The sequence below is a fragment of the Tachysurus fulvidraco genome, chromosome 1 (genome assembly GCF_022655615.1).
Source record: "Tachysurus fulvidraco isolate hzauxx_2018 chromosome 1, HZAU_PFXX_2.0, whole genome shotgun sequence".
Classification (NCBI taxonomy): Eukaryota; Metazoa; Chordata; class Actinopteri; order Siluriformes; family Bagridae; genus Tachysurus; species Tachysurus fulvidraco.
In genome coordinates this window covers 43,013,057-43,040,250 of record NC_062518.1, presented here as the reverse complement: position 1 = coordinate 43,040,250, position 27,194 = coordinate 43,013,057, and the positions used below count along the sequence as shown (strand labels likewise).

Here is a 27,194-nt window from a genome sequence, read left to right as displayed (position 1 = left end):
TCTTTGCATAGTCTTTGTAAAGCAATAAGACATTCATGGTCACCAAGTGTAGAATAAAAACAGTACTTGAATTTTCCGATGTTTCACTCATCAACATCTATGATAAGTAGAAAGTCATATTTCCTAACAAAAATCTCACTGTAATCTCAGATATTTCCTAACAAAAATCCCACTTTCATTTGTAACTGTGGCCTAAGTGTCCAAATATATTTGTGGGCAACTGCACAGTTGTAGTTTTGTCTAAATATACTTTCATCCTTAATCCAAATATATCTTTAATCCATGACTGAATGTATTAAATGTGTTAAATTAAGTGTCCAAACATTGTAACATGATACCTCAGCTCAAATACTCCATGTCCTTATCTTTGCATCTTCAAAGAACGTTTAAAACATTGTGCAAATATCATTTATATGTTTTAGATAAAAAATCTTTTCTTTGGAAAGAGGATGTTCCTGACAGTATCACTATATTAGCATCATCACTTACCTTAATTTGTTACATCGAGCAAGTAAAACCTCCTGATTAAATGTAAGTGGAGTTGCGGTGAGGTAGAAACATACACAATTCTTACTACATTAACAGAAATCATGCTTTTTTTTTCTTTCAGTGAATTCATAAAATGATTCTGTGGCAGACTTCCATAACTTCAGCAATAAAAAATCTAAAAAATTATATTATTTGTTGTATAATTTTATTTTCTTCATGGATTTCATTTTATTGTCATTTTTAAATGCACTTTCAGAAAGATAGATCCATCTAGCACATGCAGAATCACACATGCAGAATTGTTTTGTCAACACAAGCAGTGAAAATAATTATGGTGAGTTGTTGATCAGGGTGATTTCCACAGGCAATCACCCTGATCAACAACTCACCATAATTACATTCACTGCTTCATATCTATAAATACTGCATTGTCAGGAGTGTCAGTAATCAAATCATCTGTATTTATTACACACACTACTGCTGCTATACAGTATATTGTACAAAAAGAATAATATTGCACCTAACTGATCAGTCATATTCTATATTCATATTTAATGATATAATATTGTATGAAAAAATGAAAAATATTGTATTATATTTGGTGAGATGCAATAGAAAGTGTTTCAGACACTTTTCTTGGCACACACAGAGGGATAGGTGTTGTCACATGGAATATCATTCCAGTTTTTGTAGGCTACAGATAACAGAAAAAAATAACCTTGTAAATGTCATGGAATTTGAATTAAAACGCAAAAAAAAAAAAAAGCAACACACCACAAGCTATTAAGATACAGACAGGTGTAAGAATTTTTACTCACAAGACCAGTTCATATGCACACAGCGCTCTCTGTTTTTAGCATTATTTGGTTCTCTTGGATTCCACTTGGTGAAAGTCAATTTGGTGCCATCAGACCAAAAAAATTGCTTAGGCTGAAAGATGAACAGAGGAAATCACAACGTGTTATAGTTGATTAATTTTTTTTTTACCATGTTTAAGTCAATAAATCATGCACCATACAGTCAGATGTTCTCCTGCTTACCTTCTGACAGCCACTGAGGCCGATGTATGTTGGATACGCCGTGGGGTCATGAGTATGAATAAGAGCCTTTATCCGCTGATATTCATTCTGACTGTGTATTGAGACCAAGTGTGCATCAAATTTCTGACAGAATTTCTAAAAAAACAAACAGAACTGTAACATCGTTGCATGTTCTTACCTGCAGTTATTATGCACAATTAAGGAACTGACACTATACATCTCGTAAATAAATCTCATTTTAAACTTTATACAGGTACCAAACAGCTATAGTAGATATTGATATAAGAAGGCAGGATACACCCTGGACAGAGTGCCAATCTTTTGCAGGACACACACACACACACTATGGACAATTGTTTCCAGAGATGCCAATCAACCAATGCACGTCTTTTGGACCAGGGGAGGAAACCACAGTACCCGGAGGAAACCCCCGAGGCACAGGGAGAACATGCAAGCTCCACACACACACAAGGCGGAGGCGGAAATCGAACCCCGACCCTGGAGGTGTGAGGCGAACGTGCTAACCACTAAGCCACCGTGCCCGCCCCCTTACCCAATCATTCGTCCATCCATTTTAAAATAAATATTTACGTTTTCTTTCCTGTCCTGTTACTGTGTTACTTTTCACAGCCTTTTGCTAATACAAGATTAAAACCCATTTCACCAGTGATATGCTAATAAATAATCCTTTCACATTTTTTTTTTACCTTTGTGTAAATAGAGCAAATGTAAATACAGTTGGAAAGAATTAAAATAAACCTCTGCAGAAGCCCAATCCAGTCTGGCGGCATTGTACAAGTAGCAGCGACCAGAATAGAAGGTCCATCCAGTTGGGCAGTTCTTAGGAAATGCAGTCTTTACTGGCAGAACTAGAAAGATATATACAATATTATAATATATAAGCACACACAGGTATACATTCATGTTTATATATGTATATGTACATACACACTTGTCTTGATATGCTGAAGCATTACAGTTTTTCTTCACTGGAAATAAGCATTACAATTTTCCTTCACTAGAACCAGTATGACAATGTCCCTTCAGGTTTCAGGTCAGGAGAGTTGGCAGTCCAATTGAGCACAGTAATACCATGTCAGTAAACGATTTACCAGTGGTTTTGGCACTGTGAGCAGGTGCCAGGTTGTGCTGAAAAATGGAATCTTCATCTCCATAAAGCTTTTCAGCAGATGGAAGCATAGCATAAAGTGCTCCAAAATCTCCTGATAGCTAGCTGCATTGACCCTGCCCTTGCATTGACCTTGCCCAGTGGACCAACACCAGCAGCTGACATGGCACCCCAGACCATCACTGATTGTGGGTACTTGACACTGGACTTCAGGCATTTTGGCATGTCCTTCTCCCCAGTCTTCCTCCAGACTCTGGCACCTTGATTTCCGAATGACATGCAAAATTTGCTTTCATCCGAAAAAAAGTACTTTGGACCACTGAGCAACAGTCCAGTGCTGCTTCTCTGTAGCCCATTTCCTGCACACGCCTGTGCACGGTGGCTCTGGATGTTTCTACTCCAGACTCAGTCCACTGCTTCCGCAGGTCCCCCAAGGTCTGGAATCGGTCCTTCTCCACAATCTTCCTCAGGGTCCGGTCACCTCTTCTTGTTGTGCAGCGTTTTTTGCCACACTTTTTCCTTCCCACAGACTTCCCACTGAGGTGTCTTGATACAGCACTCTGGGAACAGCCTATTCGTTCATAAATTTCTTTCTGTGTCTTACCCTCTCGCTTGAGGGTGTCAATGATGGCCTTCTGGACAGCAGTCAGGTCAGCAGTCTTCCCAATGATTTGCGGTTTTGAGTAATGAACCAGGCTGGGAGTTTTTAAAAGCCTCAGGAATCTTTTGCAGGTGTTTAGAGTTAATTAGTTGATTCAGATGATTAGGTTAATAGCTCGTTTAGAGAACCTTTTCATGATATGCAAATTTTTTGAGAAGGACCTGTATGTGGGGGCCAAACCATCACTTACAAAACCCCTTGTTCTCTATATGGAAGATATTTCTTAATGACATGATTATTGCTTTAATCTTTTAGCTTTTGGTCTCAGTATATTCATTTTTGGCTGCTATAAATTACCGTGCAGCCCTTATTCATTCAGTTATAGCCTTAATACATTCATTTGCAGCATTAAGACTCTGTGCTGATACAAAAAATAACCACTATGTTACCCCAATGGTTTTGTATATTTACAGTATAACTTCTGTAATAGGAAACATCAGTTTAAATAAATTAATTAAATAAAAAGAAAGTAAAGCTGGTACAAATGAGGTATTCTTAATACCATACTGATCTGTGCAGGTATTTTAATTACCTTTCACAGTGTGATGAGCAGCCGCTAGAAAACAGAAGAAAGAAAAGAGTAATGTTTATCACATTCACTAACAATTTTATTTTTAGTTATATCCTAATATCCTTAATAGAGCTAAAATTCTTACGCAAAGCTGCTCCTGCTGTGGCGAGAATAAGAAACATCACCACTTTGGTCCGAGAAGCCATAGTTCTTTGTTTTCATGCACTGGAAGAAAAAAAGCATGATTTGTGTTAATGTAGTAAGAATTGTGTATGTTATACCTCACCGCAACTCCACTTACATCTAATCAGGGGGTTTTACTTGCTTGATGTAACAAATTAAGGTAAGTGATGATGCTTATTTAGTGATACTGTCAGGAACTTCCTCTTTCTGAAGAAAAGATTTTTTTTATCTAAAACATATAAATGATATTTGCACAATGTTTTAAACGTTCTGTGAAGATGCAAAGATAAGGACATGGAATATTTGAGCTGAGGTATCATGTTACAATGTTTGGACACTTAATTTAACACATTTAATACATTCAGTCATGTATTAAAGATGAAAGTATATATTTGGATTAAAGATGAAAGTATATATTTGGATTAAGGATGAAAGTATATTTAGACAAAACTACTATGCAGTTGCCCCAAATATATTTGGACACTCAGGCCACAGTTACAAATGCAAGTGGGTTTTTTGTTAGGAAATATCTGAGATTACAGTGAGATTTGTGTTAGGAAATATGACTTTCTACTTATCATAGATGTTGATGAGTGAAACATCGGAAAATTCAAGTACTGTTTTTATTCTACACTTGGTGACTTGGTCACTTGGTGACTTTACAAAGACTAGGTGTTCATAATTTGCTGCCCAAACAGGGACTTGAAGAAAAATCGAAAACCAAATAGTAGAATTTGAATTAATTTGTAATGGTTTTAAATGGATTGATTATGCTTATGAGTCTTCATATAGACTGTGTAGAAGTCTAAGTGAATTTTATCCTTGTGCAAGAGTATTAATATTCTGCACTACTACTACTAAACATTTGGGGTAAGAGTTTATGAAATTTATAAATATTGGCTAGCCCAGGTGAGGGCTAGCCTGCCAGTATGCTTGTATAGAATGTGCTGGAATAATGACTTCTGAACTGTAGCTAATGTGGTTATGTGTTGTGTCTCTCTCGCAGCCTCTCAACATGAATAGGTATGCCACCAAAAACACGGTTGCTGAATAGAAGTGATGAAGCAAGGGTCTCACCCTACCTAAACAAACTACATTCTCGTTTTGCTGACCTCATTGTGCATCTTCTTGCAACTGCTCACATTCGGTTTTTCTTTATTTCATGGGTGAGCATTGCAGCATTATTGCTTTTTCAGTCATAAAGGTGTGTATATAGCAACCTACAAGCTTTCCAGATATGTTCTGGCTGTTAATGTTTTCAAAAGGAACATCTGATTTATGGACTTGCTTTCTTTTTTCTCATCCTCTGTCAGCACTTAAAGATCTCAACAATGTTGCAAATCACAGGACGCTGGACAAATTGAATAACATTGCGACGGTCCTTGTAATCCTTGTCACCGTAATAAACCTGACAATCATCACAATCAAGTTGTAGAAGAATATGTTTGAGTTATGTTCCGTTTATTTTAATTGTTAAAAAGACATCCAAGTTAATAAAAAATATTTTAAAAAGTTGGAGTTAAATTGTGAATCTCTTAGAAATTGTAGTTCCAGCCTGAAGAGACATTGCACTATGTGCTAGTCACTTATACACCTGACTTTGAACACATCCCTGTCAACATCTGTCACATGTACAACGCTGTGTACATGTGATGCAACAAGTTCTCTCTCTCTCTCTCTCTCTCTCTCTCTCTCTCTCTCTCTCTCTCTCTCTCTCACACACACACACACACACACACACACACACACACACACACACACACACACACACACACACACACACACACACACACACAGATTCCTGAGAATAAATGTTTACCTTGTGTATCAGTCTTCTTCCGCTCACTGTTCTTCTCCACCAGCTGAGTGATGATCTTTTTAACTCATTGACCTCAGACTGGAGGATGCTGTGAGCCTCTTGCTCCTAAAACACATACACATAGAGCACAAGAAGTTTAATGTGAAGATTAATGTCAATTAAAGGGTTTATGTGGCATAACTTGGGTTTTCTTCCACATATTTGCCTGAAAATTACCATGATTGTTCCAAATTATGCACTTTGCACGTAAAATTAATATTGTTTTTTTTCATTGAAATATGTGTTCGTAAAATAATTTATTACCTCCTGTGTTCATATTTAGTGGGGCAATGGGTTTCACTTTTGCCCTTTTCAGTGCAATGAACATACATGCAGACACAAAAACGCGCACATAAAATGTCCACTAACACACGCACCCAAAACACACACTCAAACACCACACATTGTGTTTTCATATTCAAATCATATTTGCTTCCTCTCTCTTATTTATGAATTTAGTTGCATCAGTCAGTTTTGACCTGGGGATGTGCTGACTAAAGTTTCACTTACACCAGGTGACATCTGGTGGGCAAAATAGACATTACAAGTGTATAATATAGGCTGTCACACAGAATGGTGATAATTGTAGAATTTTTGAATTATAAGCATTCAAGTCAATTTGACCTGGAAATAACAGGTTTTATTATTTGCTGACATTAAAAATGGTCAAAATGGTAGAGGCTTTTTCCTTGGAGGCCAATGTTCAGTCACAGATAAGATAAGATAAGATAAGATAAGATAAGATAAGATAAGATAAGATAAGATAAGATAAAATATACCTTTATTCACCCCACATTGGGAACATTTCTTTGTTACAGCAGCAAAGAGAAAGAAATGCAAATATATAAAAGAATATATAAAAGAATAGAGACATACTATAATATAATATACAGTATATACACAACAAAATGTATAAAGAGACCACGAGTAGTAGTTACATGAACAGACATATTGCACACAGGTAATATTGCATGTTTTTCAAAAATTCTGTTATTGCACATGTTGTTTAGAATACTTTATTATTATTATTATTATTATTATTATTATTATTATTATTATTATTATTATTATTATTATTATTATTATATTATTATTATTATTATTATTATATTATTATTATTATTATTATTATTATTATTATTATTATTATTATTATTACAGTTAAACAACAACAACAGTGTGTAATTATAGTGACTGGTTCACTGGGAGCAGCTTTGATTGTAAAGTCTTATAGCAGCAGGGAGAAAAGACCGTCTGTATCGCTCCTTCAGACACGAGGCATGTTACAGTCTGTCACTGATGGACCTGCTCAGATATGACACCGTTTCATACAGGGGGTGAGAGTCCAGTCTCTTCCTTTCTGCTGTAGAGATGCTGCTGCACCAGCAAACCACACCATAGAATATGGCAGTGACGTAGTCTAGTTTTTTGTAGTGACTATACTGTGATTTTTTCCCCCCTCCCAGTGTCATACACACCCATCCTAGAGCGACACCCCATAGGCACCACCACACTCACTAATGCATAAAATATGCATCTACATGTAATTTAGAGCATTATTAAAGACTGCTTATGTGTTATCAACATTCCAAATTATTATAAGCAACAAAAGACAGTCAGCTGATAAAACCTGTGCTCCAGGTCCCATATTCATATAACATTTAAGGATAAATGTAGCTCTTAAAGGTATAGTTCACCCAAAAATGAAAATTGTGTTATTTCCTCACCCTCAATTTGTTCCAAAACTGTATGAGTTTCTTTCTTCTGTTTAACACAAAATATGATATTTTGAAAAATGACAGAATTTTCATTTTTGAGTGAACTATACCTTTAAGAGCTACATTTAGCCTTAAATGTTATATGAATATGGGACCTGGAGCACAGGTTTTACCAGCTGTCAATTTTCAATGTACATTTAAGAGTGAACAATAAACATTTGTTCAGTTCTATCACCAACACTCTTTCATTGCAGAATATTATGAACTGAATGAAAGCTTTCCAAATACATTTGTACTCAGGCTGTGGGTGAAATGTCACCCGAAGCTGCTGTAGCTTTAGGCGCAGGCTTCCGAAAACACTCAAAGAGTGTAGTTTGAGTCTGCTTTTGTTTCATATCTTCTTTTACATTACTTAGTTAATTTCTAATTTGCGCTGAAAAACACTGCCAAGCAACTGATTTTCCTCCTTGGTAGGTGATGTTAGATCAGGTCACAGGCCACGGAAGCCCCAATGGTCCAAAAACTTTAGTGATTCACAATCGCAAGAACAGTCTGTGTTCGCAACACAGACGGGGTGAATTTATGAATGAAAGTTCTGTCACAAAACGATATTGTTACGTATCCTCATGCTTTTTAAGTGGGTATACGGAAATCCTTAGCCTTTCCTAGTGGGTATACGGCATATACCTGAGTATCACATAGACTACACCACTGGAATATGGCTGAGGCCACCACAGAGTCAAAAAGGTCTTCAGTAGCTCTCCCTGCACTCCAAAAGACCTTAGTCTCCTCAGCAAGAAGAGTCTACTCTGCCCTTTCCTATAGATTGCCTCAGTATTGTCTGTCCAGTCCAGTTTGCTGTTCAGAAGAACACCCAGGTATTTGTAAGAGTCCACTCTCACAATGTCATTTCCCTAAATGTTCACTGGTGGTAATGAAGTTTGTTTGTGCCTACAGAAATCCACCACCAGTTCTTTGGTTCTTTGGATACCAGTTGGATTGCATGATGCACTGTTGGCAAGTTGAATTGGTGGTAAGGTCCAAGGATGATCCTCAAATCAAATCAAATCAAATTTTATTTGTCACAAAGTATGACATGCAGTGAAATGCTTTTTACAACTGTCCGGTATTCAAGCAAAAAATGAAAAAGGAATGCAATTTGGGATAAAAATAAAAAAACAAAAGGAGGTAAAAAAAAAACCTATAAATTATACAAAAACTATATAAAATATGAAAATATATGTGAATATAATATAGACAAATGCATTTTTATGATTGTCCTTAAAGTGTCCATGTGCAGTATGGTGTGTATAGAATGTATAAAGTGGCACTGTGCTGTGCAAGTCCAGTGTTAAAGTGACAGTTCAGAGTTAAAGTATCAGTGCAAAAAAGTGTGCAGAAAAACAGTGAAGATAGAGGGACCCCTGTTTCCCTTAGAAAGATCTCCGTTTCCCTCAGGCCTGAAAAAGTTAATATTTTGCAATTGTGTTTGCAGGACTATAGTAAATTTCTACCTTGCACTGTATCTAAACATTTAAATAGTTCGGTCTCTCACCTGGATGTGTTTGGATCTGTATCACTCTTACGGTGTTCCAAGTGCAAAGAAATGATCAACTTTTGTAGCTCCTTGTCAAGCACAATTATTATGTCTTCCAATTTCTGCTTCCTTTCTGCAGACTTAATTTCTTGGTCATTTTCCTTCTTGTTTGAATCCACATAGAAGACACTTATCTGCAGAGAGGGGGTTTGTGGAGATTCTCTTGAACCTTCTGAGCTGATGAGGAAATAAATAGATGTTGTTTGGTTTCATGGAAACTAAGAGTCAAATTATTTATTATTATTTTTTTTTTTTTGAGCTCTGAGCCTATCATATGGTTGTTGTTTAAACTTACCATTCTGTATATGCTACAGGATGGACATTGTTCTTCTTCTACACATAAAGAAACACACAGTTATGAGAAGGATGTTTATAAAAACATAACAAATTGTGATTGAAATACTTTCCTTTATCATGCTACATTTGAGGGGAGCTTTTTTCTCACTCTTTCACTTTCTAATTCGCTTTTTCATCATAATAAATCCTTATTTTGTTCACCCATAAGACAAGAGTGATAAATCCTTCAGCAGGAACCTGCAAGGTTCTGGATGTTGCATTATGGAAAAACTCTGTGCTTTGCAAATCTGATATTTCATGTGATATAAATGGTAAATATGTCTGCAAATATTTTGGATAAAAGACGTTCTTACCCTACAGAAAGGCCATCTGGAGATTGTGCTTGCATCACCCTGCTTCTTCTTTAGGGATTCCTCACCAGACTGGGACGTCTCTGTAGATATTGGTGAGGTGCTGAGGAATAAACAGATGCTGTTTGTTCAATTCAGTTCAAGTTTATTTGTATAGAACTTTTTACAACTTACATTGTCTCAAAGCAGCTTTACAGAACATAAACATAGAACAAAAGGTTAATATAAAGAATAATATAAAGATTAATAGAATACAAAATTCAAGATTGATATTAGATATATTTAGTTCACAATGTGTATGTATTTATCCCCTATGAGCAAGTCTGAGGTGACTCAGGCAGCAGTGGCAAGGAAAAACTCCCTTAGATGGTAAAGGAAGAAACCTTGAGAGGAACCAGACTCAAAGGGGAACCTCATCCTCATATGGGAGGGTGTGATTATGAATATACAGTCTGACAAATGTTGTATATGTAAATGTTTGTCACATAAGGCTCTGAGCCTACACAATCTCTGGCCTAATTATCTGTGTTACAGATGTGCATTACAGATGTGTATCTGTAATGTATCTTACCTTTCTGATGATATCACATACACAGAAGAAGACACCTGGGCCCACTACAGATAATAAATGAAATACACAGACACAAGACAGATACTTACGTAAAAAAAAAAACCCAAATAAACAAAAACAAACAAACAAATAAATGAACAAATATTTTACATTTGTACATATTTGTATTATTGCTTCTTTTAAAATGATGTATTTTTGATATTCTCTTTTTTTCTTTTATTTCAAATAGTATGTCCAAAGTGAAACTACATATAAGTTAATTTACAAGTAGACACTCATTGAAGACAAGCATAAACAACTTCTTTGCATAGTCTTTGTAAAGCAATAAGACATTCATGGTCACCAAGTGTAGAATAAATACAGTACTTGAATTTTCCGATGTTTCACGACAACCATTCAGCCAGACAGAGTTGCACTGTACTCTTACTCCACTGTACTCAAACTTGAACCTTAGCCTATCTACTGTATAGCTGTATATGATACATACTATATACTGCAGGTTTACTCTTTATATTATACTCATGCTAGGCTTACAATTTTTCTATTTTGAGAAAAAAAAAAAATTATTGTCAATATTTTCAAGATTTTAATATTTTATCTTGATCTTATTTGATATCTTCATTCGATTCTTCATTCAGTTTGGATTTTGTTATCCCTTAATAATAAAAACCTTCATTTAAAAACTGCATGTTGTGTTTACTTGTGTTATCTTTGACTAATATTTAAATTTATTTGATAATCTGAAACATTAAAGTGTCACAAATGTGCAAAAAAAATCAGGAAGGGGGCTAACACTTTTACACACCACTGTATATTTAAAAATATTACATCTCATCAACATCTATGATAAGTAGAAAGTCATATTTCCTAACAAAAATCTCACTGTAATCTCACATGTTTTCTAACAAAAATCCCACTTGCATTTGTAACTATGGCGTGTCCAAATATATTTGGGGGCAACAGCACAGTTGTAGTTTTGTCTAAATATACTTTCATCCTTAATCCATGTCTGAATGTACAGCCACAATAACATTAAATGTGTTAAATTAATTACATGTCCAAACATTGTGGGGCAAGTCGTGGCCTAATGTGGGGCAAGTCGTGGCCTAATGGTTAGAGAGTCTGACTCGTAATCCTAAGGTTGTGGGTTCGAGTCTCGGGCCGGTCACGACTGAGGTGCCCTTGAGCAAGGCACCGAACCCCCGAACTGCTCCCTGGGTGCCGCAGCATAAATGGCTGCCCTGTGTTCACGGTGTGTGTGTGTTCACTGCTGTGTGTGTGCACTTTGGATGGGTCAAATGCAGAGAACGAATTCTGAGTATGGTTCCCCATACTTAGCTGTATGATACGTCACTTATAACATGATACGTCAGCTCAAATATTCCATATCCTTATCTTTGCATCTTCACAGAACGTTTACAACATTGTGCAAATGTCATTTATATGTTTTAGATAAAAAATCTTTTCTTTGGAAAGAGGATGTTCCTGACAGTATCACTATATAAGCATAATCACTTACCTTAATATGTTACATCAAGCAAGTAAAACCTCCTGATTAGATGTAAGTGGAGTTGCGGTGAGGTATAACATACACAATTCTTACTACATTAACACAAATCGTGCTTTTTTTTCTTCCAGTGCGTGAAAACAAAGAACTATGACTTCTCAGACCAAATTCGTGATGCTTCTTATTCTCGCCACAGCAGGAGCAGCTTTGGGTAAGAATTTTAACTCTAATAAGGATATTAGGATATAACTAAAACTAAAATTGTTAGTGAATGTGATAAACATTACTCTTTTCTTTCTTCTGTTTTCTACCTGCTGCTCATCACACTGTGAAAGGTAATTAAAATACCTGCACAGATCAGTATGGTATTAAGAATACCTCATTTGTACCAGCTTTACTTTCTTTTTATTTAATTAATTTATTTAAACTGGTGTTTCCTATTACAGAAGTTATAAATATACAAAACCATTGGGGTAACATAGTGGTTATTTTTTGTATCACCAGAGTCTTAATGCCACAAATTAATGTATTAAGTCTATAACTGAATGAATAAGGGCTGCACGGTAATTTATAGCAGCCAAAAATGAATATACTGAGACCAAAAGCTAAAAGATTAAAGCAATAATCATGTCATTAACTATTTTCCATTTAGAGAAGAACAAGGGGTCTTGAAAGTGATGGTTTGGCCCCCACATAGACCTGATCACAACATCATTAAGTCTGTCTGGGGATATATATACATTAAAACAGAAGGAGTTAACAGAAAGATTTTATGCATAAAAACTTTACACAGTACTGTTTTATGGCCAGCAAAGTATACTTTATGGCTAGAATATGCTTTTTGAAGATCTGGTTGAAGGTTTACTGCTTAGTTAATGCTTAGTTCCAGTGAAGAAAAACTGTAATGCTTCAGCATATCAAGACAAGTGTGTGTATGTACATATACGTATATAAACATGAATGTGTTTCTGTGTGTGTTCATATATATATATATATATATATATATATATATATATATATATATATATATATATATATACTATATACTAGATCTGCCAGTAAAGAACTGCCCAACTGGATGGACCTTCTATTCTGGTCGCTGCTACTTGTACAATGCCGCCAGACTGGATTGGGCTTCTGCAGAGGTTTATTTTAATTCTTTCCAAATGTATGTACATTTGCTCTATTTACACAAAAGTTAAAAAAAAAGGTGAAAGGATTATTTATTAGCATATCACTGGTGAAATGGGTTTTAATCTTATATTAGCAAAAGGCTGTGAAAAGTAACACAGTAACAGGACAGGACAGAAACGTTCGCCTAACACCTCCAGGGTCGGGGTTCGTTTCCCGCCTCCGCCTTGTGTGGCCGTGGAGTTTGCATGTTCTCCCCGTGCCTCGGGGGTTTCCTCCGGGTACTCCGGTTTCCTCCCCCGGTCATGCATGGTAGGTTGATTGGCATCTCTGGAAAAATTGTCTGTAGTGTGTCTGTGCCCTGCGATGGGTTGGCACTCTGTCCAGGGTGTATCCTGCCTTGATGCCCGATGACGCCCGAGATCACCGTGACCCGAGGTAGTTTAGATAAGCGGTAGAAAATGAATGAGAGTGAGTGAGTGAATGATTGGGTCTTGGTCAATATCTACTATAGCTGTTTGGTACATGTATAAAGTTTAAAATGAGATTTATACAGTGTCAGTTCCTTAATTGTGCATAATAACTGCAGGTAAGAACATGCAATGATGTTACAGTTCTGTTTTTTTTTCTAGAAATTCTGTCAGAAATTTGATGCACACTTGGTCTCAATACACAGTGAGAATGAATATCAGCAGATAAGGGCTCTTATCCGTACTCATGACCCCACTCATGACTCATGACTTTCATAACTTCAGCAATAAAAAAAATCTAAAAAAAAAAAAATTATATGTATAAATAAAAATAAAATAAAAAAAGTTGTGTTCTGTATGATTTTATTTTCTTCATGGCTATCATTTATTGTAACTTTTTAAAACACTCTCAGAAAGCTAGATCCATCTAGCACATGCAGAATTGTTTTGTCAAAACAGCCCAAGATACCTTAAGGCGATATTTTAAAATGGGTTCTGGGGACACCAGGGGTCTGAGAGGTATAATATTTATATAGCCAGATATACAGAAGTTTCCCTGAAATCTGTTTTGCACTTAAAAGGCACACATTTTGAGGTCTAAACTGGTCTATGACCAACAACATTATATATAAATGTGTGTGTGTGAAATGTTTTACATATAATTATATACACACACACATTCTGTTACGTGCTCAATGTGTCTACGGGTTGTTGAGAATGTGCAAATGAACATGAGAACTTTCCTTTTCCTCTATCCCAGCTCTTCTCACTTTTTAAATTCATACTTCTCATAAAAGATTCCCACAAAACCCTTCTATTTAAACACCATGATTTGAAAGAACATTTTAAATATTCTTAAATTGAGTTTATTGTTCAAGGCTCAACAAAAGCCAATGAATAAGTTATATACAAATGCCAGAATAAATAAGCCTAAACAACCAAGGCGTCATGATAGCAAATGCCGAAAACAACAAACAAAACAGAAACCTACTTAAGGTTAACAAATTAACTTCCCTGCCCAAAATTAAAGACATTATTCTCACCGCTCACCCTGACTAAAGAAAAACAGGTGAAAAACATAGAAGGGGTATAAACCCAAATAAATCGGCGCTCATCTCGCAACACAGGTTGACGGAGGCAGTGTTAAAATCTGTCCTCAGTTGTGGGTGTTGTGATGCTGTGCAGTTCTGTGCTGTGTGAATGAGTAGGTCACAAGGGGTCACTGAGGGTATGGGTTAATTAGGTAAACGCGTTTGCATTAATTGGTTTGTCCTATAGGAGTTACGGTTTCCTTTTTTTTATGTTGTTGAACTGTCTGACCGTGAGACTGATGTGCAGACGATGAAAAATAAATATGCCTAGAAAGGCTAAAGGCAACCTGTCTCTGTCATCCATTTGCCATCCGAATACAATGCTAGCTGCAACAGTGCTATAGCACCACTCAACAGGTTATGGGCCCAGGAGTTGTTTGGAAAAGTTTGTTGTTTTCCATCGTTTAGAAAGTCGCGACGGACAGCGTGCTAACATGGCGGAACAACGGAGGATGCACAGTTTGCCTTGACTGATGTTCGATGGAGATGAGACTAAGTATGAACTTTGGGAAACCAAAATGTTGGGACATTTTCATTTATCAGGATTAAAAGACACAGTGTTAAATGAACCGCAGTCGGAAGCTGAGATAGCAGCGGGTGCAAAGAAAAATGCTGACGCATATGCTGAATTGATTTTACTGTTAGATGACAAAAGCCTCTCGTTAGTTATGAGAGTTGCGCCCAACAATGGAAGAAAAGCTCTGGAAATACTCAGAGGGTATTACGCAGGGAAGGGAAAGCCCCGTATAATCAGCTTGTACACTATGTTGACGTCGCTACAAAAAGCAAGCGATGAGAGTGTAATGGACTATATCATCAGAGCAGAGATTGCTATCACAGCACTGCATAACGCAGGTGAAACGTTAGGAGATGGACTGCTAGTGGCTATGGTCTTAAAGGGATTACTGGAGAGTTTTAAGCCATTTGCAATACACGTGGCACATACAGATGATAAAATCACGTTTGCTGAGTTCAAGACTAAACTACTTAATTTTGAAGAAACAGAAAAGATAAAAGAAATTGAGTCGAGCGACAGTGTGATGAAGACTCAAGGAAAAGCTGGACGACGACCTGCAAAGACGAGCGCACGTGACTGGAGCAAAGACGACGCCAAGATAGTATGCTTCAAGTGCGGTACCAAAGGTCATCGAGCTAGAGGATGTCGACAGAAAGTGTGGTGTAGTATCTGCAAAAGAGACACACACAAAGACACAACGTGTAGGCGTAAAGACATTAAAGACAAAAAGGATGGCGCAAGTAAAGCTTCGGATGATGTCGAGGACTACGCGTTCAAAATGAGAGACAGAGGGACTGATGTCCAGCGGCAACCGACATGTAGCATTCAGGAAAAAGGTCTAATGGTGGACACGGGGGCTACGTCTCATATCATCACAGACATAACTATGTTTAAGAGTTGACAGCACATTCAGGCCAGAGACACACAGTGTAGAGCTGGCAGACAGCACTCGATGCAATGGAGTCGCTCAGAGGAGGGGAAATGCTGAGGTTTCTCTCATCGACAGCAGAGGACAGCAACGCAAGGCGGTGCTTAAAGACGCTTTGTTTGTACCGTCATACCCCCAAAGCATCTTCACAGTGAAGGCAGCGTCCAAGAGTAGTGTTATAGTTGTTTTTAAAGAAGATAAAGACACCCTGATAACCAGAAACGGTACCAGATTTAACATGCACGTATACGGCAAGTTGTATTATTTGCATACTGGAACTGAATCTAATGACAAGTGTACTGCATGCCACGACATACAAACATGGCACGAGATTTTACGACATTGTAACTATGATGATGTTATTAAGCTACAGGATGTTGTTGAAGGTATGCAGATCAAAGGTAAAACAAACAGACCAGAACAAGAGTGTGAGGTGTGTATTCAGGGAAAGTTTGTCCAAACCAGAAATAGAGATCCGGACACCAGAGCAAAGGCTCCATTACAGATGATACATACAGACCTTGCAGGCACAGTAGCCACAGAGTCGATAGATGGTTACAAATATGCGCAGTCATTCACTGATGACTACTCGAGCGCTATGATCATATATTTCCTAAAAAGGAAAAGTGACACCGTACAGGCTACAGAAAAATTCCTGGCGGATGTATCCCCTTATGGGAAGGTGAGGTGCATAAGATCCGACAATGGAACAGAGTTTACATGCAACGATTTCCAAACATTATTGAGGAAAAATAAAATCGGACATGAAACATCAGCTCCGTATTCCCCACATCTGAACGGGACTGCAGAGAGGAGTTGGCATACTCTTTTTGAGATGGGTAGGTGCATGATAGTTGAAAGTGCATTACCAAAACAACTATGGCACTACGCAGTACAAACAGCAGCAATGGTACGAAACAAGTGTTTCAATAAGCGTACGGGACGGACTCCTTATGAGTTGATAACAGGCAAAAAGCCTAATGTGTCAAAAATGCAAACGTTTGGATCTGTATGTCATACGTACAAACAGGACAAAAGAAAATTTGATTCCAGGTGTGACAGGGGTCGTTTTGTAGGTTACGACAAGAACAGCCCAGCATACTTGGTGTATCACCCAGATGTAAACAAAGTACAAAAGCACAGACTAGTGAAATTTGTGAGTAAAGCGGTTGCAGAAAAACAGACACAGACAGGTGTACCAGATCTAAGCGATGGCTATAGCGGAGTGAAACCCAAGACTGATGAGACTACACAGAGTAGGAGTACAGAAAATGCTCCAAAGAAAAGTGTACAGAGTGGAAATATACATAGTGATAGTCAAGGTGAAGCAACAAGATCTACTGACCACAATCAAACACAACAGAATGTGACAGATGGTGAACTCGAGAGTAGGAGATATCCGACAAGAGAGACACCGAGTTACTTAGAACACCGAGTTACTTAGATGACTTTGTAACTGAATACAGTAATAATGATGGAGTTAAGTGGGGCCTAATGCAAAATCCAAAGTGGTGTTCCGTTTCTTTATATATATATATATATATATATATATATATATATATATATATATATATATATATATATATATATAATCAAGTTCAAGTTAAAGTTATTCTTTATTGTCAACTCTTTCACATGTACAGTATATACACAAAAAAGTATCGAAAATGTATTTCTCTCAGTCCCAAGGTGCAAAATATTAGCAATGAGATTTAAATAAAGTGCAAAGCATATGTAGATGCAGTGGAGAATAGGCAGACCAATGCTGCACAAAGTGACTGGTGCATGTTTCCTTATGTTAGTGGGAGGGGGAGTGGAAGGTCCTTGGGATGTGGTATCTGAAGGGGAGTGTTGGCTTCATAGATCTGTGGAGCCTGTGGCAGAAAAGAGAAGTGGAGGCAAGTTTGAAAGTGAGTTCAGCTTCCTGATAGCCTGATGAATGAAGCTGTCCTTCAATCTGTTGGTCCTGGCTCGGTGACTCCGCAGTCTCCTCCCTGATGGCAGCAGACTGAAGAAGCTGTGTAATGGGTGGGTGGGATCACCTGCAATGCAGAGGGCTTTTCGGGTAAGACGGGTCGCGTAAATGTCCTGGAGGGAGGGGAGAGAGACACCAATAATCCTCTCAGCTGCTCTCACTATGCGCTGTAGTGTCTTCCGGCAGGATGCGTTGCAAGCACCGTACCACACAGTGATGCAGCTCGATAGTATGCTCTCAATGGTGCCTCTGTAGAAGGTGTGCATGATGGGTGGTGTGGCGCTGGCTCTTCTCAGTTTGCGGAGGAAGTAGAGACGCTGCTGTGATTTCTTGGCCAGTGCTGCTGTGTTTCCAGTCCAGGAGAGGTCCTCTGTGATGACCACACCCAAGAACTTGGTGCTATTCACTCTCTCCACAGTGGCACCGTTGATGGACAGAGGAGCATGCTGAGTGTGCGTTCTCCTGAAGTCAACAACAATCTTCTTCGTCTTCTCCACGTTCAGAGAGAGATTGTTGTCAGTACACCACCCAGCCAGGCGTCTCACCTCGTTCCTGTAGTTTGTCTCATCTTTGTTGCTAATGAGACCCACTACAGTCGTGTCATCCGCAAACTTGATAAAGAGGTTGGAGCTGTGTGATGGTGTGCAGTCATGGGTCAGCAGGGTGAAGAGAAGGGGGCTCAGCACACATCCTTTGGAGGCCCCAGTGTTCAGTGTGATGGTGCTGGATGTGTTGCTGCCGACCCGTACTGCCTGAGGTCTTCCAGTCAGAAAGTCCAATAGCCAGTTGCACAGTGAAGTGCTGAACCCAAGCTGAAGCAGTTTATTACTGAGCTGTTGTGAGATGATAGTGTTGAATGCTGAACTAAAGTCTATGAACAGCATTCTAACGTATGAGTCCTTTTTGTCCACATGAGTGAGTGCTGAATGCATGGCAGTTGAGATGGCATCATCAGTCGAGCGGTTTGGCCGATATGCAAACTGGAAGGGGTCCAGAGAGGGGGGTAGGGCAGACTTGATATGGTGCATGACTAGCCGTTCGAAGCACTTCATGATGATAGAAGTAAGTGCAACAGGACAGTAATCATTGAAGCATGATGGAGACAGCTTTTTCAGGACTGGAATGATGGTGGCATATATATGTATATATACATGTATATATATATATATATATATATATATATATATATATATTATATATATATATATATATATATATATATATATATATATTTATTTATATATTGTTATATTTTATTATTTTATGCTTATTTATGATGATGTTAACATTCACTTTGAATTCAATTGCTAATATTCAACTCAAAATTCTATATAAAATAGGCCAAAAATATATTCAATATATTCAATAAAGATTTGTTTATACCTCATTCAATTCTGTATTGTTTTACTCTTTGACCGAGCGATGGAGCAAACTTTCTTTAAAAGGAGAGAGGTTTGTACTGGGAGCAGTGGGGTGTCAAGTGTGAATGTGTGGCAAATGGGTCAGTTATGAGTCAGGACCGGCTCTGTTTAGGTGCATCAAAAAGCGTGCTCATTAAGATACCAGCAGACAAGTTAATCCAGCACAAATTAGTGCATAATCACTAGATTTACTAAATCTGCACAAATTTGCGTAAAATCCCTGGACCTCACACCTACTAGCACCCCTACAGCTCCATTGTTCTCTTGCTTTTGTTGTGCAAACACCCCCATCACCTGTGAGGCCTGGCTCATTTGCATTTGTTCACTCAGAGTAGCTCAGATGCAAGGCAGGCCAAACCTCTGTGTGTGACATGGAAACCTTCACGGCCTATCTATAAAAAATAGTCTGTTTTATTTATATAAAAAAATTGTGTGCTAAGGTTTGTCATTGCCATAGTACTTATATTTATATAACCCTTGTGCAGACCTGGGGTATATTTGACTCATCTGGAAAGTTTAATGTTTCATAACTTGGGTTTCCTTCCACATATTTGCCTGAAATTTACCAGGATTGTTCCAAATTATGAACTTTGCAAGGAAAATTAATTGTGTCTATTTTCGTTGAACTATGTGTTTGTAAAATAAATACTTTCCTCCTTAAGTCCTCCCGAGTCAATTTGACACCGCCAGATTTAGTGGGGCAATAGGTCACACTTTTGCCCTTTTCAGAGCAAAGAACATACATACAGACACAAAAATGCACTCATAAAATGTCCACTGGACATCTGGACATGCTTCAACAAGAACTGTGCTGAGAGTTTCACTCCAGGAGAACACATGACCATAGATAAACAGCTGTTCCCTACCATGGTTTGTTGTTCATTCACACAGTATATCGCAACCAAGCCAGACAAATTTGGGATCAAGTTCTGGATGGCCACGGATTTGGAGACCAAATATGTCGGCAATGCATCTCCTTACTTGGGAAAGTACCCGTCGCCCAGGGTCCAGCTTGTGCAGTGAAGCGCTAGCGATTTGCTACTGCACTGGGCATTCCAATGTCCTCCTCTACCCACATAGTGCCGTATTTTGCCGTCTGGCTCAGACAGGGCTTCCCAGTACCACGGTGCAGCTTCTGTGGAGGCATGTTGGGTTCTTGTTCCGTCTCAAAATTCACTTTTGGTGTTATAATTCATTGATAGCCAATGAAAATGAAATGACATAATTTTATTCTGTATGTGTACGAACATGTCAAAAGCCATGGACCATAACTTCACTCAGCTTATGACATTTGTCTACAAACATACATTGGAGACTGAAGTGTTAGCAAGTTTTCATTTTATTCATTTATTAGCAACCTTTCATTCTTTCCCAAGTAAGGGATGTCTCATACACACTCATCTTCATGTCTAATACACACTCCTCATGTCTCATACACACTCTTACTGTTCCAGACACACTCCTCACGTCTCATACACACTCCTCATGTCTCATACACACTCTTACTATTCCATGCACACTCCTCATGTCTCATACACACTCTCAATGTTCCAAGCACACTCATGTCTCATAAACACTCTTACTATTCCATATACTCCTCATGTCTCATACACACTCCTCATATCTCATACACACTCCTCATGTCTCATATACACTCTTACTGTTCCATACACACTCCTCATGTCTCATACACACTCCTCTGCAAGGCAAAGGCATATCAAAAGTGTGAAATATTTACAAATGTGTAGCCTTTTTTTTCTGGAGGCCTAATGAAATGCAATGCCCAATTTGCAGTGTTGTATAAAGTACTAGAAAGTAATACTTGAGTAAAAGTACAAGTATCATAGTAGAAAAAGACTGGTAGAAGTGAAAGTCACCTTTTAGAATATTACTCAAGTGAAAGTCTTAAAGTATCTGATATACACTGTACTTAAGTCATTTTCTGATATTTAATGTACTTAACTATTTGAAGTAAAAGTAAAAAGTAAAATTTCAGTGATTTTCGGTAGGCATAAAGGCACTTCATCCGGTAGGAAGAATGTTTCATTCCAATGTACAGAAACATTTCTTGCAAATACGGCCACGGATGTATAACGTTATCTTCTTGCACCCTGTTCACCACTATCGTCGGGGTGGTCGTCTATGACAGAGGCGGCCAACCCGCGGCTCCCAAGCCGCATGCAGCTCTTTGCCCGGTTTCCTGCGGCTCTTACATTCATATTGAAGTTTGTGTGTCTTTTTATTGTGCGTAAAAAAGGTCCATTTTTTGAAAAAAAAAAAAAAAAAGAAACCATCCCTTCAATAGGCTTGCTACGGACCTGGACGATAAAGTGGTTAAAAGATGATCAGTTTCATGATATTTCACTCTCTCTGCCTTATTTCTTACCTTCTGACACCTTCTGGGCAGCAGAGCATTTTACTATCAAAAATACAATAGAGTTAAATGTTGTTTATCTACATAACAAGGCGCTGGCAGGAAATTCGCAATAGATTCCGTCGATTATGATGTAAGTTTATACAGAACGCGCGCGACCATTCTAGAATCCACAGAACACACGTGAGCACCGTGTATGTCAAGACCGGGAGGAGGAAGACACACAGGATAACTTCAAATAAATAGGTTTTAATAAATAATAATACATACAACAGGAACAAGGACGAAAACTAAACAGGACAAAACACTAACGAACACTGACGTATGATTCCGCGCTGCCATCGGAAACATTGCACTGTTAAATAGACATAATAAACAATGAGGAACAGGTGTGTAGAGACGGGGAGGCGTAAACAAAGGTGGGGCAGACACGTGACACGGAACATAAACAAACGCACATGGCCAAAAGTCCGGGCTGAGTCCTGAAAGTACAGTAACTGTCCTGACTGTCGTAATGAACCAGCGGTGCAGAAAAACAGACATAAATGCACATGAAACTTACTGTTTAAAATTTTCGACACCTGGAACTGTCCAAACTGCCACTATGTTCAACCACTGATTAACAGAGTAGTCAAGTTTCAAATGAGGCATGGAACACTAATGAGAATGTAAAAGCTGCAGCCCACAAGGACAGAGGTGAGCAAAACCGAAGCTCTGTTTGGCAGAAATCAAACTCCAGGGGAGGGAGGACGTTCCACAGAGGCAAACTTCCCTCCAGAAGAAAAGTGTGCCTCAACCTTGTCTTAGGTCCCTGACTGAGCCGCTTATACTTGGTCATGTGGATGCCTGTACTCCTTCATTTTGGAATACACCATTTATTGTTAAAGTTAATCGTTGTGACAAAGCTGTGGATACAGCACTGGATACAGGGGCCTCACTTTCGGCCATTCGCACAAACATGATACCTGGTGTCTTACAATGGTCTCAGAAGATTCCTCAGCCATCCCAACAATGGACTCTTTTCTTTGGTGCGTTTAGGGAAACGCTTCCACGTCCTTGAAAGCAAACACAGAGAGAATAAGGAGAAGTAAAAAGTAAAAACAGTAAAAAATACAGTAAAAATTACAACCTTTGACACTTTTTCATTGTAACTTTGAACAAAGGTTTTAAACTCATGGTATCTTAAGTATGTAACCTAGTGAACCAGCATTAATGTATTCAATGTTAGAGATTTAAGCACTTATGTGCGTCGCTCTGGATAAGGGCCTCTGCCAAATGCTGTAAATGGAAATGTAAATGTAAGGTTCCTCAGCCATCCCAACTATGGACTCTTTTCTTTGTTGCGTTTAGGGAAATGCTTCCGTGTCCTTGAAAGCAAACACATAGAGAATAATGAGAAGCTTCTTCCTGCAGACCATTCGGAGTTTAAACCAGGAAACACTCAGGATCTAGTACTGAACCTCTCCCTCTATCTTCACTGTTTTTCTGCACACCTTTTTGCACTGACACTTTAACTCTGGACTGTCATTTTAACACTGGACTTGCACAGCACAGTGCCACTTTATACACTCTATACACACCATATTGCACATGGACACTTTAAGGACAATCATAAAAAACACATTTATGTATATACATATATTTTTCACATATATTTTCATATTTTATATACTTTTTATATAATTTATACTTTATATATCTACCTTCTTGCACTCCAACTGGTATCCAAAGAACCAAAGAAATGGTGGTGGATTTCTGTAGGCACAAACAAACTTCATTACCACCAGTGAACATTTAGTGAAAGGACATTGTGAGAGTGGACTCTTACGGACAGACAATACTGAGTCAATCTATAGGAAAGGGCAGAGCAGACTCTTCCTGCTGAGGAGACTAAGGTCTTTTGGAGTGTAGGGAGAGCTGCTGAAGACCTTTTTGACTCTGTGGTGGCCTTAGCCATATTCTATGGTGTGGTTTGCTGGTGCAGCAGCATCTCTACTGCAGAAAGGAAGAGACCGGACAAGCTGATCAGGAAGGCCAGCTCAGTCCTGGGGATTCTTCTGGACACTGTACAGGAGGTGGGAGAAAGGAGGATGGTAGCAAAACTATCATCATTGCTGGAGAACGACTCTCACCCCCTGTATGAAACGGTGTCATCTCTGAGCAGCTCCTTCAGTGACAGACTGTTACATGCTAAGTGTCTGAAGGAGCGATACAGACGGTCTATTATACCTGCTGCTATTAGACTTTACAATCAAAGCTGCTCCCAGTGAACCAGTCACTATAATTACACACTGTTGTTACTGTTTAACTGTAATAATAATAATAATAATAATAATAATAATAATAATAATAATAATAATAATAATAATAATAATAATGATAATAATAATGTCAGCAAATAATAAAACCTGTTTTTTCCAGGTCAAATTGACTTGAATGCTTATAATTCAAAAATTCTACAATTTTCACTATTCTGTGTGACAGCCTATATTTTACACTTGTAATGTCTATTTTGCCCACCAGATGTCACCTGATCACCCAAAAACGGGTCACACACACACACACACACACACACACACACACACACACACACACACACACACACACACACACACACACACACACACACACACACACACACACACACACACACACACACACACACACACACACACACTTGGCTGCTGTAAGTGAAACTTTAGTCAGCACATCCCCAGGTCAAAGCTGACTGATGCAACTAAATTCATAAATAAGAGAGACGAAGCAAATATGATTTGAATATGAAAACACAACGTGTGTGTGGTGTGAGTGTGTGTTTTGGGTGCGTGTGTTAGTGGACATTTTATATGAATGTATGTTCATTGCACTGAAAAGGTCAAAAGTGAAATCCATTGCCCCAATAAATATGAACACAGGAGGTAATAAATTATTTTACGAACACATATTTCAATGAAAATAGACAAAATTAATTTTACGTGCAAAGTGCATAATTTGGAACAATCATGGTAATTGTTTTAGGCAAATATGTGGAAGAAACCCCAAGTTATGACACATTAACCCTTTAAAGCTGGGTCAAATTGACATTAATCTTCACATTAAACTTCTTGTGCTCTATGTATGTGTTTTAGGAGCTCACAACATTCTCCAGTCTGAGGTCAATGAGATGAAAAAGATCTTTACTCAGCTGGTGGAGAAGAACAGTGAGAGGAAGAAGACTGATACACAAGGTAAACATTTATTCTCAGGAATCTCTGTGTGTGAGAGAGAGAGAGAACATGTTGCATCACATGTACACAGCGTTGTACATGTGACAGATGTTGACAGGGATGTGTTCAAAGTCAGGTGTATAAGTGACTAGCACATAGTGCAATGTTTCTTCAGGCTGGAACTACAATTTCTAAGAGATTCACAATTTAACTCCAACTTTTTTAAATATTTTTTACTAACTTGAATATGTTTTTTTAACAATTAAAATAAACGGAACATAACTCAAACATATCCATCTACAGCTTGATTGCGATGATTGTCAGGTTTATTACGGTGACAAGGATTACAAGGACCGTCGTTATGTTGTTCAATTTGTCCAGCGTCCTGTGATTTGCAACATTGTTGAGATCTTTAAGTGCTGACAGAGGATGAGAAAAAAGAAAGCAAGCAAGTCCATAAATCAGATGTTCCTTCTGAAAACATTAACAGCCAGAACATATATGGAAAGCTTGTATGTTGCTATATACACACCTTTATGACTGAAAAAGCAATAATGCTGCAATGCTCACCCATGAAATAAAGAAAAACCGAACGTGAGCAGTTGCAAGAAGATGCACAGTGAGGTCAGCAAAATGAGAATGTGGTTTGGGTAGGTAGAATGAGACCTTTGCTTCACCACTTCTATTCAGCAACCGTGTTTTTGGTGGCATACCTATTCATTTTGAGAGGCTGCGAGAGAGAAACAACACATGACCACATTAGCTACAGTACAGAAGTCATTATTCCAGCACATTCTATACAAGCATACTGGCAGGCTAGCCCTCACCTGGGCTAGCCATTATTTATAAATTTCATAAACTCTTACCCCAAATGTTTAGTAGTAGTAGTGCAGAATATTAATACTCTTGCCCAAGGATGAAATTCACTTAGACTTCTACACAGTATATATGAAGACTCGTAAGTATAATCGATCCATTTAAAACCATTACAAATTAATTCACATACTACTATTTGGTTTTAGATTTTTCTTCAAGTCCCTGTTTGGGCACCAAATCATGAACGCCTATTCTGTTGATATTAGTTTATGTATTACAATAAATGAAAGGCAACCTTACTAATATTTTACTAATGATTCATGTGTATTAAAGAGTTAAAAGGGGAGTAAGGATCACTGAACGCAATTTAACCAAACACAAAGTATTTGTTTAGTTTCCATTTATTAATTTGTGTGTGTGTGTGTTTGTGTGTGTGTGTCTGAGAGAGAGAGAGAGAGAGAGAGAGAGGGTGAGAGAGAGAGAGAGAGAGAGAGAGAGAGAGAGAGAGAGAGAGAGAGAGAGAGAGAGAGAGAGAGAGAGAGAGATTATGACTGGTGTTGTTTATTGTAAGTGTTTGTTGACTTTTTGGACTCCTTTATCATTTATAATGTTGCTCCCATATAAAACAGTTCAGCACAAGCCCAGCCATTTTTAGGGTCACGATTGAGGACAATGTCCCGTCCAGAGACAAGCTGTTTAGTGTTGAGGTTTTGTTCTAACCGACCATCGAAAATACCGTCTCTAATGAATATGGGTTTTTTTTTTCTCCATTGGTTGTTACGTTAAATCGTATCCAGATAGTGCTATTTTCTGATTGGCTATTGTGTAGCCTCTTTTTTTTTTTTTTTTTTTGATTGCCTGATAAGTGTCATGCTCGACTAAGACCTGAGACGCGCTTGATTCCTGTCCAGTTCCATATTAAATATATGATAAATAGTCAAAACGTTTTTCTGCGTGAGAAATACAGTGTGTGGTGGGAGAGCGTGACAAAAGACCCAAATGAGTGACTGTCACTCTCAATGCGTGACAATTGACAGCCCTGTAAATATATTTCAATTAACAGGCTTGTAATTTTAATTTAGACCGTAATTTGTTTCTGAATGAAACTTTTTCTTACCTTCCACCACAAACACGGGCAGCAGAGCATTGTGAATGATCACTAACTAGCACGTTGATCTTGTAGTGTGTTTCCTTCTGTTTCTAAGCCAGATGTTCTAAGTGTGTTCTCTTTGTGGAACCGCAAGAACTTATGACGTCATCCACGCCAGCTCGCGTCATAAGGTTATTAGTTTTGGGCTTCACAATGAAATTATAAAGCCAGTAGGAGTAGCCAAAGGGGTGTCGGAGGGAGGGG

At 38.1% G+C, this 27,194-nt stretch overlaps 1 protein-coding gene and 3 long non-coding RNA genes across 5 annotated transcripts; 1 reads left to right on the top strand and 3 right to left on the bottom strand.

Moving 5' to 3' along the window:
• Window positions 1-1,029: 1,029 nt before the first annotated feature.
• LOC113642647 (lactose-binding lectin l-2-like) lies at window positions 1,030-3,326 on the bottom strand (the record flags this gene model as incomplete). The annotated part of the gene is made up of 5 exons (XM_047813069.1): window positions 1,030-1,183; window positions 1,308-1,419; window positions 1,530-1,664; window positions 2,289-2,398; window positions 3,263-3,326. Coding segments are annotated over 5 exons (492 nt in total), but the record flags the coding sequence as incomplete, so codon positions are not given.
• Window positions 3,327-3,344: 18 nt separating this feature from the next.
• Window positions 3,345-9,344, bottom strand: LOC125139057. The gene is made up of 4 exons (XR_007138177.1): window positions 9,145-9,344; window positions 5,833-5,937; window positions 3,976-4,055; window positions 3,345-3,875 (listed from the first exon to the last, which is right to left on the bottom strand). It is a non-coding gene; the product is annotated as an uncharacterized LOC125139057 (long non-coding RNA).
• A 132-nt stretch (window positions 9,345-9,476) lies between these two features.
• On the bottom strand, window positions 9,477-27,108 carry LOC113658724. Of its 2 annotated transcripts, XR_007138094.1 has the most exons (4): window positions 26,958-27,108; window positions 10,405-10,448; window positions 9,837-9,936; window positions 9,477-9,519 (listed from the first exon to the last, which is right to left on the bottom strand). It is a non-coding gene; the product is annotated as an uncharacterized LOC113658724 (long non-coding RNA). The 2 variants fall into 2 exon arrangements; XR_007138090.1 differs by lacking the exon at window positions 9,477-9,519 and having other exon boundaries at window positions 9,665-9,936; window positions 26,958-27,107.
• LOC113653820 lies at window positions 12,062-13,767 on the top strand. Its single transcript, XR_003443168.2, has 3 exons — window positions 12,062-12,122; window positions 12,962-13,056; window positions 13,675-13,767. It is a non-coding gene; the product is annotated as an uncharacterized LOC113653820 (long non-coding RNA).
• Window positions 27,109-27,194: the final 86 nt, after the last annotated feature.